Source organism: Lithobates pipiens, unplaced genomic scaffold (assembly GCF_037356315.1).
Source record: "Lithobates pipiens isolate NorthernLeopardFrog02 unplaced genomic scaffold, aLitPip1_a1.2 Scaffold_19, whole genome shotgun sequence".
NCBI classification, from domain to species: Eukaryota; Metazoa; Chordata; class Amphibia; order Anura; family Ranidae; genus Lithobates; species Lithobates pipiens.
The window spans coordinates 239905530-239922556 of record NW_027507764.1 but is presented as its reverse complement, the minus strand read 5'-3'; the positions used below and the strand labels follow the sequence as shown (position 1 = coordinate 239922556).

Genomic DNA, 17027 nt, shown 5'->3' with positions numbered 1-17027 from the left:
ACAACTTTCTCCCATCTCCCGACTGCATCTCTGGAGCTCAGCCACAGTGATTTTTGGGTTCTTCTTTACCTCTCTCACCATGGTTCTTCTACCCCGATAGCTCAGTTTGGCCACATGACCAGCTCTAGGAAGGGTTCTGGTCATCCCAAACATCTTCCATTTAAGGATTATGGAGGCCACTGTGCTCTTAGGAACCTTAAGTGCAGCAGAATTTTTTTGTAACCATGGCCAGATCTGTGCCTTGCCACAATTCTGTCTCTGAGCTCTTCAGGCAGTTCCTTTGACCTCATGATTATCATTTGCTCTGACATGCACTGTGAGCTGTAAGGTCTTATATAAACAGGTGTGTGGCTTTCCTAATCAAGTCCAATCAGTATAATCAAACACAGCTGGACTCAAATGAAGGTGTAGAACCATCTCAAGGATGTCAACAATTCTGTGTTTTTCTGTCAATATGGGGTGCTGTGTGTACATTAATGAGGAAAACAATGAACTTAAATGGTTTTAGCAAATGGCTGCAATATAAAAGAGTGAAAAATTTAAGGGGGTCTGAATACTTTCCGTCCCCACTGTATATTTTTTTGTATCTAGATATTTTAAAGTTCTGCCAATAAGCTTCTGATGACGTGGATTAGACACATTGCATTTGCAGAAAAAAATAATAATCAACTGATCTATAGTGCTCAGGCATAATGTTGGATAAGCTTTGAAACCCCAACTGGGACAATTTCGAGCAATAAGTTCCATGTATGTCGAACGAGACATTTTAGTGAATGTGTGTTTGTTACTGTTTTTGTAATAAATGTTCTATATTTTTTTAACCACCATTTTTGGGTTGTGCCTATAAAGTCCCGCCATACTTACGGGTATCCAATTCTATTGAATCGTAGATGATTTTGTTTTCACTGTGTCACGAGCGATTGTGGGTGCCCAGCGATCATCACGCCCGCCGGGCACTCGCATCTGATTCAGGGGGGAGCAGCGGGCACATAGACGTAACATAACGTAGTTTTGTCCAGCTGTGCCATTATGCCGCAGTAAAACTGCGGCGTCTGGTTGGCAAATGGTTAAAAGCATGTTATACAGCACAGTGCTTGTGCTGTGTCATTTGGTCTCCTGTATCACCTAAAAACCTGGCTGATCCCGCTTGGCTATACCCACCCCCCTTGTATGGTCATCATGATATATCATGGCTGCTGAGCCCTGACCTGGTCAGAGTACGTGCCTCCGTCATCTGCAGCCCTGTTCTCCTGTGTCTGCGTCTTCTCTGTTCTCCTCCCCTCCTGCTGCTCTCATATCCGCTACTAAATCCCCTCTGTACCATAATAATGTCTCTCTGTGCCATGTAAAAAATCTGCCAGATTGTACCTATATGAGCGTGGCTCCTGGCGCTTAGCTGTCGGCTCCCTCTCTCTCCTCTCTTCCCCTCCTCCCAGGATGACGTCAGCAGGAAGGCTCGACCCTGCCCACTAGAGCTGTGAGCCTGAGAGAGAAGAGAGCCAGTCAGCTGAGAGCCAGGAGCCGCACTCATATAGGTACAATTTGGCAGATTTTTGACATAACACAGAAACTTATTATAATGGTACAGAGAGGATGGGAGGCTTTAGTAGAAGTGGGTTATCAACCACTTTAACTGCACACCAAGGGCATATTCAGTGGCTTATAATTTTTCCTGCATCTTTCCCCTAATTTGTGCTGTTAAATCATTTTTCTTACTGGATTTGCTTGAAGTGTTCTTTGGTTTCCATGGTGTAGTTTATGCCACCATACTGACTTGCCAGAAATTAGTACTTCAAGATAAATGTGTATTTACACTAAATACATAATTTATACTAAATTCACTGGAAGCCTCTTGACTACGGGCAGATGATCTGTATTTAAAATGATGTGACTGGAAAATAATAGGCTGCATGGGTGATGATTTGTGTGTGATGTTAAAGAGCGAGTGAAAACTTATTTAGTCAAGTTGTTTTTTTGTATTGTAATTCATTTAAATCACTTTCCAGGCATTTGTTTTTGTTTGACATAAAAAATATATCTTCTATAATCAGTATTAAATAACAATAGAGAGACATCTTGACAATGCTAGTTCCTTCCTTCTACTAAGGGCCGGTTCACACTGCAGGCGAGGCGAGGCGACACCGACTTGCCTCGCCGCGACCTCAGCGGCAACTTGCAGATGACTTCTGTATAGAAGTCAATGCAAGTCGCCCCGAGGTCGCCCAGAAGTAGTACAGGAACCTTTTTTCTGAGTCGGAGCGACTCGAGTCGCTCCTCTCAGAACGGTTCCATTGTACAGAACGGGGGCGACTTGCGAGAGCGAGGCGAGTCGTGTCGCCTTGCATCGCCCGCAGTGTGAACCGGCTCTTAGGATTCTATGTTGTGTTATTCACTGACCTGGAACAAATACATACGGTAGATAAGTATTTGACACATTTTTGACACTTATTTACAGCATGCTTGTTGCATAACTGACTGAGACATACTGAAATCAACAGCCAGGTATGTAGTATTTTCATACAGAAACCTGCAAAATGGTCCACATATTTCTCTTGTAGCACAGTCACTTTAAAATACACTCTGATTCAAAGTTTTATGACAAAGAAGCATTAATATTTCCCAAATGGTGAATACTCTTTATGTATACATTATGGTTTGTTGTCACTGTGCTTGCTTGGGTTTCCTTAAATTACTCTTTGTCACAAATTGGCGATAGTGTATGGAGATTACTCTATAAGCACCACTGGAAGCCAGGGACTAATGTAAATAGACCGAACTCTGTAAAGTACTGTGTAAAATGTCAGTTCTTTATAAATAAATAACTAGTTCTAGATCCAAATGCCACTTCATGGGTCAAAATTAAATGCATAATGATTATGTAATTGAACTGTTATCCCTTGTACACACGATCGGAGATTCCGACGGAATGTGTCCGATCGGAGTGTTTTGTCGGATATTCCGACTGTGTGTGGTCTGCATCGGACTGTTTCCGTCGGACCAAATTTTCCAACTTGCCGGAAATATTTTCCGACAAAATGCTCCGATCGGACATACTCCGATCATGTGTAAAGAATTCCGATCGGACAAAGTGCCACACATGCTCTGATCAAATTCCTACATCAAAGCTATTGGCTACTAGCCTGAACGTAGTCCCATCGTAACTAAATTACGTCATCACGTTCTGAACTATCGGATTTTCGAACAACTTTGTCCGACCGTGTGAATGCAACAGTTTCGGACAAGATCCGTCAGACAAAATCTGACGGATTTGGTTGTCGGAATCTCCGACCGTGTGTACAAGGGCTTAGAGTTGTTTAAGATGTAAACCAGAATTAATGATGTTTTATAAGGAAAACAAACTCTATAAAAATAAATAAAAATACCCCAACATTTGCCTGGTACATTTAGAGAGTGCAAGATGCTATAATCATAGAAATAGACTTAATGCCCAAAACAAATATATAAAATATTTACATGATTTACAGCATTGTTGATTTGAGGCTTCGGTTTATATTTCAAGTTTGGTCTTTGTGACCAGAAAAATGGAATTGACCCTCGACTCTAAAAGAAAGCACACAAAAGATGACAGCTTTAACAATTTGTTAGACAGTTGTTAAAAAAAACAGTACACATTTTTTGTGTTTTTTCACCTTAACGCATTCTATGCACTAAGGTGAAAAACCTCCTGCGCTGCAGCAGAGACCCCCTTTTTCTTACCTGAGCCCAATTGTTCCAGTGACAGAGACAAGTACAGCAGCTCCAGCCACTGTCTTGGGTCCTCATTGGATAGATTGATAGGAGCAGGAGCCACTGGCTCCCGCTGCTGTCAATCAAATCCAGTGATACGAGAGACGGGGAGGAGGGCCAATTCCCGTGTCCTGCATCCATTGATACAGGCAACAGGAACATGCCCACGCGAGTGCCCCCATGGAGATCGGCTCTCCTTGGGGGCACCCAGTGAAGAGGCGGAGCCAAGAGGGGTGGTCGGGGACCCCACAAGAGGAGAATCGGGGCCACACTCTGCAAAACCCTTGTACAGAACAGGTAAGTATGACATGTTTGTTATTTATAAACAAATAAAAAATAACCTTTACAATCACTTTAAGAGCTATCATCACAGACCCATGCCAGTGTAAATATTGGTTTGTTTAATGTAGTTATGTGTACCATTTAGAGAGGGCAAGTGCAGCTTAAGATCCAAGGAAAGAAACAGGGATCTCATTAGATCCATATTCTGCTTTTCAACTTATGCAGGCGCTGCTTTCCACCAGAAATTTGTGATCCGTTTCTTCAGTGATTACAAGGTTATTCTGTTATTCCGTGGTGCTCAGTACAATAAAACAATCAAAATGTATGGCTCTCAGCACTGAAGACAAACAGATGTTAGGAACAGGAACAGGTTTTGATTTTCCACAAGGAAAGTATGCTTAGCAGAATGCACATCTTGCATCCAAATGCTTTCCCTATTCTTAATCGTGGTCTGCAGGCAATCAAACTCTAAAAAGCAATGTTTACACTGACTTAGTGTACATGAAAGCTGAGGCCATGGTATCTGCAAAGTTGGTTAGGTACTGTTACACTTTAAATCTTAATTCCCCTTTTGTTGAGAAAAAAAGGATTTTTATAACAGCTTACCTGTAAAATCCTTTTCTTTGATGTACATAGACACAGAGCCATAGTAGTTACTATGTGGGTTATAGGGCCACTGATAGGTGATGGACACTAGCACGCCCTAAGGCAAGAAGTGTACTCCCTATATAACCCCTCCCACTACTGGGAGTCCTTAGTTTTGTAGCCAAGCAATACAAGTGTATACCAAGAAGGGAGGGACTTCTGTGTCCGCTGATGTACATCAAAAGGATTTTACAGGTAAGCGGATATTAAAATCCTGTTTTCTTTTGTTTTTTTCAAATATAACTTTTATTAAACACCAACTGAGGGAGAGATCCCAACATTACAATCAATCTGAAGATGTAATTTGTGTACAGACATCATATTCATTATGACAAGTTACAGACAACATCACATATCCATACAATGCCTAATAAAAGTATAAGTAACATTTAACGTATGAGTCTATGCATTACTGTCTTTTCACTTGTCTGGTGTCTACAGGACCTAGTCCCTACTTTTTCCACGTTTTCGTCATGATATATAGTTAGAGGAGGCAGAGGGGGAAAGGATAGACATAGAAGGAAATGGAAATGGAGGGGAAGTGGGGGAGGGGGGGTAGCCGGAGCGAGGATTGGCGTGGGGGAACGTTCCCGGTTCCAAGGTTCTACAGATGGTAATTGAACAGTTAAGACCCCAAGAGGGATATTCCCTCATCTAAGTAAATGAAAATATTCCAGTTGGTCCAGGTACCCGAATATTTTTCACATTTGTGCTGTGCAGTAAGGACCGGGTACTCTAGTTTATTAATTTCTTCTAACTTCCGCAGCCAATCTGCAGCGGTCGGCGGGCACTGTTGCTTCCAGAGAAGTGGTATACCTGCCTTCGCTGCGTTCAGTAAATGACGAATCAATGACTTTTTGTATTTTTTAATCAGGATTTTTGACAGCTGTAGGAGGAAGAAGGCTGCGTCATCCAGTATCTCATATTCCGTAAATTTCTGAGTAATGTGTCGAACTGCTCTCCAGAAATTCTGCAGTTTAGAGCAGGACCAAAAGATGTGGAGCATTGAGCTTTCCTCCTTTCCACAGCGCCAGCAGCGATCTGAGGTGATGGGAAAACATTTATGTAGCCTGGAAGGGGTGAGGTACTATCTTGTTAGAATTTTGTAATTTGTCTCCTGTATTTTAGTACATATGGACGTTTTAACGGCACAGCCGATGATTTTCTGCTTTAGCGTTTCTGAGAATTTACGATTGAGAGATCTCTCCCATCTATCTAGGCAGAGTAATTGAGGTTGTGTAGGAGGTGAGTTAAGCAGTGTGTACATTTTGGAGAGGGTTTTCACTAGTGGTTCAGTTCCTGTGCAGTATTCTTCAAAGGTCGTTAGTTGGCGAGTAAAGTCCTGAGGGTCAGGATCGAGTGAAGGAAATGATGCAACTGCACCGCTTTCCAAAAAGGGAGTCGGTATATGCCTGTCACTTCAGTCAGCTCCGGGAAGGTTGGCCAACATCCCGCCATCACAAACTTTACGGCATGATCAGAGCCTACGCTCCTCGGTGTGGCAAATTCAGTGGGTTGAAGACCTGGCGCAAAGTCGGGATGTCGTAAAATTGAGTAAAGTAGGAGATTTTTTCGAGATGAGGGACTACTGCACAGTTGTCTGTCTACTGTGATGTAATGTGGTACCCAGAAGGGGGTGTGTTTTCAGTCTCAAGGGGAGAGAGTCATAGCACAGAGAGCGCTCCCTTTAGTGGGATGTCAGTCTGAGACTGCTCTATCTGCACCCAAAATGTAGTTGTTCCGTTTCGTCTCCAGTCCAGTATGCGACCTAGCCGAGTGGCCTGGAAGTATTATCTGACATCCAGTACCGCTAAGCCTCCCTGCTGTTTAGGGAGTGAGATTTGGGTCCTACTTAAGTGGGGTTTTTTTGTTGGCCCAGACAAATCAGGTGAAAAGGGAGAGTACTTGTTAAATAATGAGAGTGGTATATGAATTGGAGTAAGTAGCGTAAGTAGAGAAATTTGAGTAAGATACACATTTTTATGAGGTTGCATCTGCCAAACCAAGAGTGCAGTCCTCTGTTCCAGTTCTCTAATAGGGAGAGGGCCTTGGTCAGAATGGGAGGGAAGTTCAGCTCGTATGTGTGTGTGCTGTCTATTGGGATGTGCATCCCTAGATATTTTAGAGCCATATTCGTGCATTTAAAGTGGAAATGAGCTTGCATGGACTGCATGACTTGAGGGGCGATGGAGATTCCCATAGCAGCTGATTTTGAGAAGTTCATTTTTAAGTTCGACAGCATACCATATGAGTCAAATTCTTTAAGAAGATTTGGCAGGGAAATCGTGGGATTGGTCAGAGAACAGTAGGTCGTCTGCATAAGCCAAGATTATAGTCGACGTCTCCGAGGAGGCCCTGAATGTCTGGGTTCAGTCTTATTTTGCATAGGAATGGCTCCAGTGAGAGTGCAAATAGAAGGGGTAACAGTGGGCACCCCTGTCTCGTTCCATTTGTAATGGGGAAAGATGGCGAAAGGAGGCTGGTTGCCTTCACTTGTGCCATGGGTTTGGAATAGATTTGGTTGATCCAATTGATTATCCTGTCTCCCAAGCAGATATGATGGAGCACTGCGAAATTGAAGTTCCAGTTCACTCTGTCAAATGCTTTTTCAGCGTTGGTGCTCAGGAAAACGCACAGGGAGCCCTTAGTGCTGGCAAAATGAAGGAGGTTTAAAACTTTGATGGTATTGTCTCGAGCCTCCCTGGTGGGGATAAAGCCCACCTGGTTCAGCTGTAATAGGTACTGGAGATGTTGTGCTAGCCGGGTTGACAGGATTTTTGTAAACAGTTTTAGGTCGGTGTTTAGCAGAGATATGGGTCTGTAACTCCCGCATGAGGTTGGGTCTCTACTCTCTTTGGAAATCAGAGAAATGTGGGCTTTTAGCATATCTCTGGGGTAGACTGCTTCTGCTCCGATTTCATTGAAAAATGCCACCATACGTGGGCCTATGATGGGGAGGAAGGTTTTGTAATATTGAATGGTGTACCCATCTGGACCCAGGGCTTTTCCTGGTTTCATGATTCCGATAGCAGTCTGGAGCTCTTCTAAGGTTATTGGCGCCTCTAGTTCATCTCTAACTTCTGTGGGGAGAGCGGGCATTTGGGAGGTCACTATATAGTTGTCAACGTCTACTTGGGAGGGTGGTTTGTGTGGTAGGCTATATAGCTTAGAATAGAAGTCACTGAACACGTTCGAGATTTGTTTCGGGAGAGTAACCTTCTGACCGTCTGGGCCTATAATATGAGGGATGTAGGCTGCCTGCTTTTGTTCCCAGGGACTGCTCTAGCCAATGTCTTCCCACATTTGTCCCCTGACTCGTAAGTAATTTGACGGCAGCACTGCATTGCTGCTTTGGCCTTGTAGTACAGTAGGTCTGTGATACGTTTACGTATTGTCCCTAGCTCTGTCTCCAGGGCCTGTGAGGGGGTGTTTGTGTCGTGCTTCTGTATTTGACATAGCAATCAAAAGCTTGGATAGCTGATCAGATCGTTCTCTTTTTATTCTGCTTCATGACTGATTAAAAGCCCCCTGGGGCCACCAGAATCACCTCCTTTCATTACTGCTTGATCCTGGGGAGAAGGCGCAGAAGTAGCAGAACTGGAGGAAACGCATAGATCAGTAAAAAAACTGATTCCATGGGAAGACTACTGCTTCTGTTCTGCCTGCTAGCGGATCCCTTGTTCTCTACACAAAGTTGTCGACTTTGTTGTTGAATCTGGACGCGAATAGGTCCATGTACGTAATACCCCATCTCTGACATATCGCTAGGAAGATGTCGGGGTGAAGAGACCATTCTCCCGGAAATAACTGTTGGCGACTCAAGTTCTCCCGCCTGCCAATTCTCTATTCCTGGAATGAAAATTGCCGATAAGCAAGGAATGTTGTGTTCTGTCCAAGATCACCTCTTTTTGGGCTGCACGACTTCTCGTGCTCCCCTGGTGATTGATGTAAGCCACAGCCATGGCCTTGTCGGACTGAATCCTGACAGGACAATCCCGTAGTCTGACGGTCCAAGATTCTAGGGCCAGACGTACTACCCGAATCTTCCAAAATGTTGATAGGCAAGGTCCTCAAACCTGGACGATCTCCCCTGGATGGAATCTTTTTTTCCAGGGCTGCTCTCTAGCCTAGAAAGCTGGCATCTGTTGTTAACACTTTCCAGGATACAGGTAGAAAAGTTTTCCCCTTTTGCTGGAGAATAACCACCAATTTAGGCTCAAGAGCCAACTGTATTTGGAAAAACCAAGGCCTGAATCTTTTTTATTCCAGACCGACAGGATGGTGTTTTGAAGCAGTCTTGAGTGAAAACTGCGCGTAAGGGATGGCCATTACCCCTAACGATCTCACGCACAGCCGAATGGAAGGATTTTCGAGTATCCAACCACAAATCTGGAAACACAGTAAGCAATGCGGCACCGGAGGACGGCGCATATGCAAACTGAGGTGCATGACGCTGACACGCAATGACGCCATATCCAGCACCCGGATGTTAGGGAAGAGGGGGGTGGAGAAAGGCCAGCCAGGCGCATTACAGTTCCCAGACACGGGGAAAACAAGCCGAAATCCAGGAGGCCAGGCAACATGCCACAGGCAACAACAAACCAGTGAGACCAATCTAGATTGGAAAAGAAAATAAAGTTAAATTATTATAATGAATGAAAATTAATTAAAACATAATAATAGAAAATATATAATATTAATGAATTAATTCATTAATAACAGGAAAGGCAAAAGATAGTTTTTTTTGTAGAGGGAATAAAAATTAATACAACTATAGGAGCTTGTGAGATTCGTGGGCCTGGGGAGGTTCTAATGTGCCAGTGGGTCGGAGACTAGGTTGTCCGGCTTACACCATATAGTTACTTATTTTACCTACACTTTTTTCAAATTTGTGGAATACCTACCCTTCCAGGCCATTAAGGCCGTAGGCCCTACAGATATTAATTTGTTTTATGGGTTTATATAAATCTCTTTGGTGGTGAACCAGGAAATTTATTGTGGTCATATCATATCATGAAATTGCCATGCTATCTGTCATTATGTCTATCAACTTATGATTACTACCAGTATTACTTGTATACTACCAGTCTACACTGTATTATGTATTATATGTATCCTATCATGTACCTTTGATATTGCCACTATAATTGTGTATCCAATAAAATTTCTTAGGTTCACCTATTACCTTTTTGTAGTCTTGTGCTTCATACAAAGTCCCACTTCCCCCTTTGTTTAGCCATGCATGAATAGGAAAAAAACATCCCCAGATGGGGGAGGTTCTAATGAACCCAAATTAGAGGTGGGTTCCTCAGGAGCCTGAAGGTTGAACAAACCAATTTAGTAAAGGGAGTGCACAAGCAACCTGTCTTGTGATGTTACTCCTTCTATATTAGGATCCTCGGAAGAGGATAAATAAATATCAGCCAAATCTTTGGGAAGATCTACCTGATCCCCAGCCTCCTGCACCTCAATAGGAGGGTCCTGAGCACTAGATGGGAATCTGCTATGTTTGGCCCCACTATGGAGAGATATCATAGCATCAATCATCTTTCCAAATTACAAATGGTAGAAGAAAAAAACCTCTTTTGTGATATATACAGGACCTGAATGTCTAGTGCAGCTGCAACAACAGTTCCCCCTAACGGCTAAATCTGACCAGCCGCATTCCTTCTTAGAGGAGGATGACATTCTTTTGGAAATGGATTTAGTTTATTGTGAAACCATAGACCCCTTTAGAACCCTTAGAGGAGTTCCTGGTCCCATTACCACTCATAGCCTGAAGCATAAAACGGAGGCACTACCAGCAAAAGAATGTACACTGCTAGGTTATAGTCCAGCGCTAATAGCTGCTATTAATCCTAGCCTGGTAAATTACAATGTGTCAAAGGGAAATGCCTGTGTCACCAACCTCAAACAAGCCATCCTCCTGCTCTGTCCCTCCACAGCCAGCAGCAGCTACACACACAGTGCTTTAACAACTTCCTGCATGTGTGGCCGGCATCTGACGCCACGCAAATTACACCCCCCTTTTGCTTTCAAAGCAAAGTGTTTTCCCACGCGAGCGGCGTCCTGTGAAACAGCAGACATGGCGGGGGTGTAAATCCTCCGCAGCCAGCGTGGTCTGTCTCCCTTTTTTTTCTAAAAAAGGAAACTGCTTTGGCATATCAATCCCCCGAAGGGGAAAAAAACAAAAACATTGGGGGTGCAGGAGGAGAACCAGACCCCCCCTTTCTTACCGGAGGATCTGCTTGTGGCCGGAGGAGAGGAGAAATTAAGGCTTCTGCGCTGTTTCCAGCATCAGGTCAGTGAGTGCTCAATACAGCCCCCAGTGTTGACACATAGGCATGACAGCATTATAGATAGAAGGAGAAATTTCCTGAGAAAATCTCCCTTACCTTTCCTCGCAACGGGGTTATCTGAGATAAAACCCAATCTTCACCCTTCATGTGATTGTCTTGATTTGTTTCCACATTTTGTCTCTCATAGTTGAGGTATACCTATGATGACAATTACAGGCCTCTCTCATCTTTTTAAGGGGGAGAACTTGCACAATTGGTGGCTGACTAAATACCTTTTTTGCCCCACTGTATGTGAATCTTGCTTTGTAAGAGAAAAAGTTTACATTATCTTTGTTTTGTGGGTGACGGTGAGAAGCAAGTTAGGAACCTGCAATGTTCAGTTACAGCCTGGGTGGCAATTATTTTTTGGTTGCGTTTGTGTTGTTTGAATTAAATAAGAGCATTAGCCAGTGCATTCCATTAGGAAATAAATTTAAAAGAGTGAACAAAAGTCCTGCATGGCTTAACTCTAATGTAAAAATGCATATAAAAGCAAAGGAGAAGGCCTTCAAAAATACAAGGCTGAGGGGTCATCAGCAGCATTCAGACTTTACAAAGAATGCAACAAGATATGTAAGGGTGCAATTAGGGCCGCTAAGATGGAACACGAAAGACACATAGCGGAGAGCAAAAAAAAATCCCCAAAAATTCTTTAGGTATATAAACAATAAAAAAGGGAGGACAGACCATATTGACCCAATAAAGAATGAGGAAGGACATCTGGTTACAAAGGATGGGGAGATAGTGAAGATATTGAATTTATTCTTCTCCTCAGTCTTCACAAGGGAATCGGGGGGCTTCAGTAACCAAAACTGCAGTGTTTGTCCTCATCAAACATCACAGGAAGCACCCTGATGGCTAACAGAGGACAGAATTAGAAACAGACTCTGGAAACTTAACATTAATAAATCACCGGGACCAGATGGCTTGCATCCGAGGGTATTTAGAGAACTCAGTCAAGTAATTGCCAGACCATTGCTTCAAATTTTTACTAACAGTCTACTGACTGCAATGGTACCAGCTGATTGGAAAAAAGCCAACGTAGCACCAATATTTAAAAAAGAGCAAAAAATACATCCCTGGGAATTACAGACCAGTTAGGCTAACATCAATAGTAAGCAAACTCTTGGAAGGGATGATAAGGAACTATAAGATTTTCGTAATGTAAATGGTATTATTAGCAGTAATCTGCATGGATTCATGAAGAATCGTTCTTGCCAAACCAATCTATTAGCCTTCTATGAGGAGGTGAGCTGCCATCTAGATAAAGAAAGGCCCGTAGACGTGGTGTATCTGGATTTTGCAAAAGCATTTGACACAGTTCCCCATAAATGTTAACTGTACAAAGTAAGGTCCGTTGGTATGGACCATAGGGTGAGTACATGAATTGAAAACTGGCTACAAGGGCGAGTTCAGAGGGTTGTGATAAATGGGAAATACTTGGAATGGTCAGGGGTGGGAAATGGGGTGCCCCAGGGTTCTGTGCTGGGACCAATCCTGTTTAATTTGTTCATAAACAACCTGGAGGATGGGATAAACAGCTCAATCTCTGTATTTGCGGATGACACTAAGCTAAGCAGTGCAATAACTTCTCCGCAGGATATGGAAAAATTGCAAGAAGATCTGAACAAAATAATGGGGTGAGCATCTTCATGGCAAATGAGGTTTAGTGTAGAAAAATGTAAAATAATACATTTGGGTGGAAAAAATATGAATACAATCTATACACTGGGGAGAACCTCTGGGGGAATCTAGGATGGAAAAGGACCTGGGGGTCCTAGTAGATGATAGGCTCAGCAATAGCATGCAATGCGAAGCTGCTGCCAACAAAGCAAACAGAATATTAGCATGCATTGAAAAGGGGATAAACTCCAGAGATAAAACGATAATTCTCCCACAAGACTCTGGCCCGGCCTCACCTGGAGTATGCTGTCCAGTTCTAAGCATCAATCCTCAGGAAGGAAGGATGTACTGGAAATGGAGCAAGTACAAAGAAGGGCAACAAAGCTAATAAAGGGTCTGGTGGATATTATTAATAAAGAAAGGTTGCGAGCACTGAACTTCTCTCTGGAGAAGAGACGCTTGAGATGGGATATGATTTCAATTTACAAATACTATACTGGTGATTCCATAATAGGGATAACTTTTTTTTGTGAAAGTGAGTTTAACGGCCAAGTGCACCCGAAAATAGGAGAGAAGGGCCGAAAATAGCCGAGAGCGGCCAAGTGCGGCTGAAAATACCCGAAAATCACCGAGAACGGGCAAGAGAATGACAAGGAGACAAGCCTGCAAGGCTGCAAATGACCATGACACTCCCTGCCTGGAGGTTGCATGTTCTCCCTGTGCCTGCGTGGGTTTCCTTCAGGTACTCCGGTTTCCTCCCACACTTCAAAGACATGCAGGTAGATTAATTGGCTTCTGTCCAAAATTGGCCCTAGTATATGAATGGGGACCTTGGATTGTGGGCTCCTTGAGGGTAGGGACCAATGTGAGTGTTCAATGTACAGGGATAGGGGCAATTGTAGACACTCACTCAGGTTGAACTGAATGGACTGGTGTCTTTATTCAACCTTACTAACTATAAGACACATGGCCACTCATTAAAATTAGAAGAAAAGAGGTTTTACCTTAAACTGCGTAGAGGGTTCCTTACTGTAAGAGTGGCAAAGATGTGGAATTCCGTTCCACAGGCAGTGGTTTCAGCAGGGGGCATCGATAATTCCAAAAACTATTAGATAGGCACCTAAACGATCACAACATACAGGGATATACAATGTAATACTGATCTATAATCCCACACATAGATTGGACTTGATGGACTTGTCTTTTTTTCAACCTCACCTACTATGTACTGTGCAACTACGTGTTATTTTCATGCAACCTTTTAAATAACACTGGCTACAGGTCAGATTTTAAGAAACCTGCAGTTTGGACTACCGTTACCCCCCCCCACAATATATTTTTCCGTCAAAAGTAGAGTTACCGTTTAACGTAAGAAATTATTAAATAACGACTCATTCATTTAATATTATTACAAAGTAGAGCTGCACGATAAAATCATTTAAGAATCATTATCGATTCCTGACGTGGAACGTGAGGGGTGCGTGATGAAACGGCGGCCCTCACATATCTGAAGGTGCAGAGGGTGAATGCAATAGCACTAACAGAAACTCATTTCCCAGGGCATTTGCGATCGCTTTAAAACGCCCCTGGATTGGATGGGCATATCACAGTATATACAAACCTGTCCAGGGGGGTTTCTATTTTACATAGTACATCATCATCACCACACACTCACATCGGTCCCTACCCTCAAGGAGCCCAATCCAAGGTCCCCAGTCATATACTAGGGCCAATTTTGGACAGAAGCCAATAATTAACCTACCTGCATGTCTTTGGAGTGTGGGAGGAAACCGGAGTACCCGGAGGAAACCCCTGCAGGCACAGGGAGAACATGCAAACTCCAGGCAGGTAGGGTCATGGTTGGGATTTGAACCAGCGACCCTTTTTACTGCTAGGTGAGTGTGCTAACCACTACACTACTGTGCCGCCTTAATTTGATTTTGGTGACTAAAAAACAACCCCATTTGAATTAGTGTCGAAGTTGGACCGACAGGGCAGATACTTGTTTTTACATGCAGCCATAGGAGGATCTCCCATATTCATTATTGCATGTTATATACCCCCCCCCCCCCCCATATAGTTCAGAAGTTGTCACGGAGGGTTTATTATTCATGGCCCAGCATCCAACGGTACCTGGTATATGGCTGGGGGGATTTCAATATGACTATGAATCCATTTCTGGATCGCCCAATGATGGCTGAAAAGCAAATCAGTGAGTCAAGACAAACTAGACTGTCTTATACTAATGGAGTTTGCATTAATAGGCATATAGCGGCAGAGGCACCCTCCCCATGTTGGATGCTGATCTTGCTCTTAAACATAGCCCCTAAACAGGTATTAACAGAGCATGAAAATATAGAAAGAGAACTAAAGTTCTACTTTACTGATGGTCAACTCCAGTTCATTCAACTCTAACTGGGACTCGTTTAAGCTACACGCGTGTAGAATATGAGACACGAAAATAAACAGACTCAAACAGTCCTCTAAGGTGGTAGTACAATTGTTAACAACCAAACTGCAGCAATTGAAGGAGGCATACAACACTCTACCTTCCCCTGAAAACTTGAATAGGGTCAAACTGCAGGACCGGACTGTTTCTCAATACCTGGAAAAAGCCAGACATCATCTATTTTTTTTGTAAAACACGAATATATGAGCATGGGGAAAAAGCGGGGAAACTGTTAGCATATCTAGCACACCTAGATGATAAACCGCCAGCAGTAGTCTCACTAGCAGAACCGGACAGGCATGTATCACTGAAGCACTCCCCGCAGGTAGTAGAGAAGTTTCTGAATTTTTATGGGGATCTATATACCGTATTTATCGGCGTAGAACATGCACCCCCCCCCCTAAAATCAGGGGGATATCGGGGGTGCGTGTTATACGCCGATCCCCTGCCCTTTCTCTGCTGCTCTCGGCAGGTTTCAGGTATTTTCGGCCGTTCTCTGGTATTTTTGGCCACATTTGGCCGAAAGCCGCCAATAACGGCCGAGTGCGGCCGAAAATAGGAGAGAAGGGCCGAAAATACCAGAGAACGCCCGAAAATACCCGAAAGCCGCCGAGAATGGGCATGAGGATGGCAAGGAGACAAGCCTGCAAGGCTGCAATGCAAGGCTGCAAATGACACAGACAAGGCTGCATTGATGGGCATTTTAAATTTAAGTTTTTTTTCCTTAAACTTCCCTCCTAAAAGTTTTTTTCTTTTAAATTCTCTCCTAAACTTGGGGTGCGTGTTATACACCGATAAATACGGTAGATCACACTGAAGCTTTTTCTGGACGCCAGATTGCTGGTTGAAAAACCTGCTTTTAAACAGCGTTTTGTACTAGCGTTTATGAGCGTTAGCGTTTATGAGCGTTAGCGTTTATGGGCGTTTTTAATAAAAATACACAGAGGACACTCCTGTAGCAGCGCTTTGCCGGCGGTATAGCCGCGCTGCCCATTTTCAATGGACAGGAGCGGTGGAGGAGCGGTATACACACCACTCCTTCACCGCACCAAGGATGCTGCTAGCAGGACTTTTTTAGCGCTCTGCCAGCGCACTGTTCCAGTGTGAAAGCCATCGGGCTTTCACATTGGAGACACAGGAGCGGCTCTTTCAGGGAGCTTTGCGGGTGCTATTTTTAGTGCTGTAGCACCTGCAAAGCGCCCCAGTGTGAAAGGGGTCTTTGGTGTGTAAATGAGGGAAGTTTAACCACATAAACACTAAACCCTTTTCTAACATTTGTTGGCCCTTTTTTTTTTTGTGTAAAGCATAAGCAAAAAAAATAGTGATTCTCATTTTGGCCAGAATCAGGCAGCTCTATTACAAAGACAATATAATAGCAGATCTTTATAAAGCAATGTTTATAAAATTAAAATGATCTTTAAATATTTGCTGCACAGAGTCTATACAGGGACATAGGAACTCTAACCTTCGGGTTATATTTCTGCCTACAGGAGGCCTGGACAATGGACACTGGCAAAAAAAAAGTTTAGGATAACCCCTAGTGAGTGACACCGAAAGCCTTTAAAAAATCTTCAGAGTCACCTAAAGGCCCTACACAAATCTGGCATTAGATTAGGGTGGAACCTGAACATTGACCTTGTAACACCACCTTGCTCCTATGCAAAACTAAAAAGGGTTCTTAGCAGGCCAAGATCACCAATTCAGACACTCGCCTCAGAGAGGTGGTGGCTGCAAGAAAAAAAACACGTAGTGGGTAAGAGTAGAGATGGGAATGTATCTAATGTGTTCAAAAGTGCAGAGAAAACAAGATTCAGTCCCATGGAGTCAGTGGGGAATGGATGTAAACTTCTTACAACCTCCTCAGAGGGATAGTTCAAAAAAGAAGTGCAAAAGGTTAGTATTTGCAGCTGTAGGAATGTTAAACATCCCAAGACTAGAAACAG

The 17027-nt window shown here is 43.4% G+C and overlaps 1 protein-coding gene across 2 annotated transcripts in view; it reads right to left on the bottom strand.

Moving 5' to 3' along the window:
* The window catches only part of SACM1L (SAC1 like phosphatidylinositide phosphatase), a 226497-nt gene that overhangs the window by 92268 nt on the left and 117202 nt on the right, over window positions 1–17027 (bottom strand). For both annotated transcript variants that reach the window (XM_077491838.1, XM_077491839.1), the window contains one exon: window positions 3475–3561. In XM_077491838.1, coding sequence (XP_077347964.1) covers window positions 3475–3561 — 87 coding nt within the window. The remainder of the gene's footprint in view (window positions 1–3474; window positions 3562–17027) is intronic.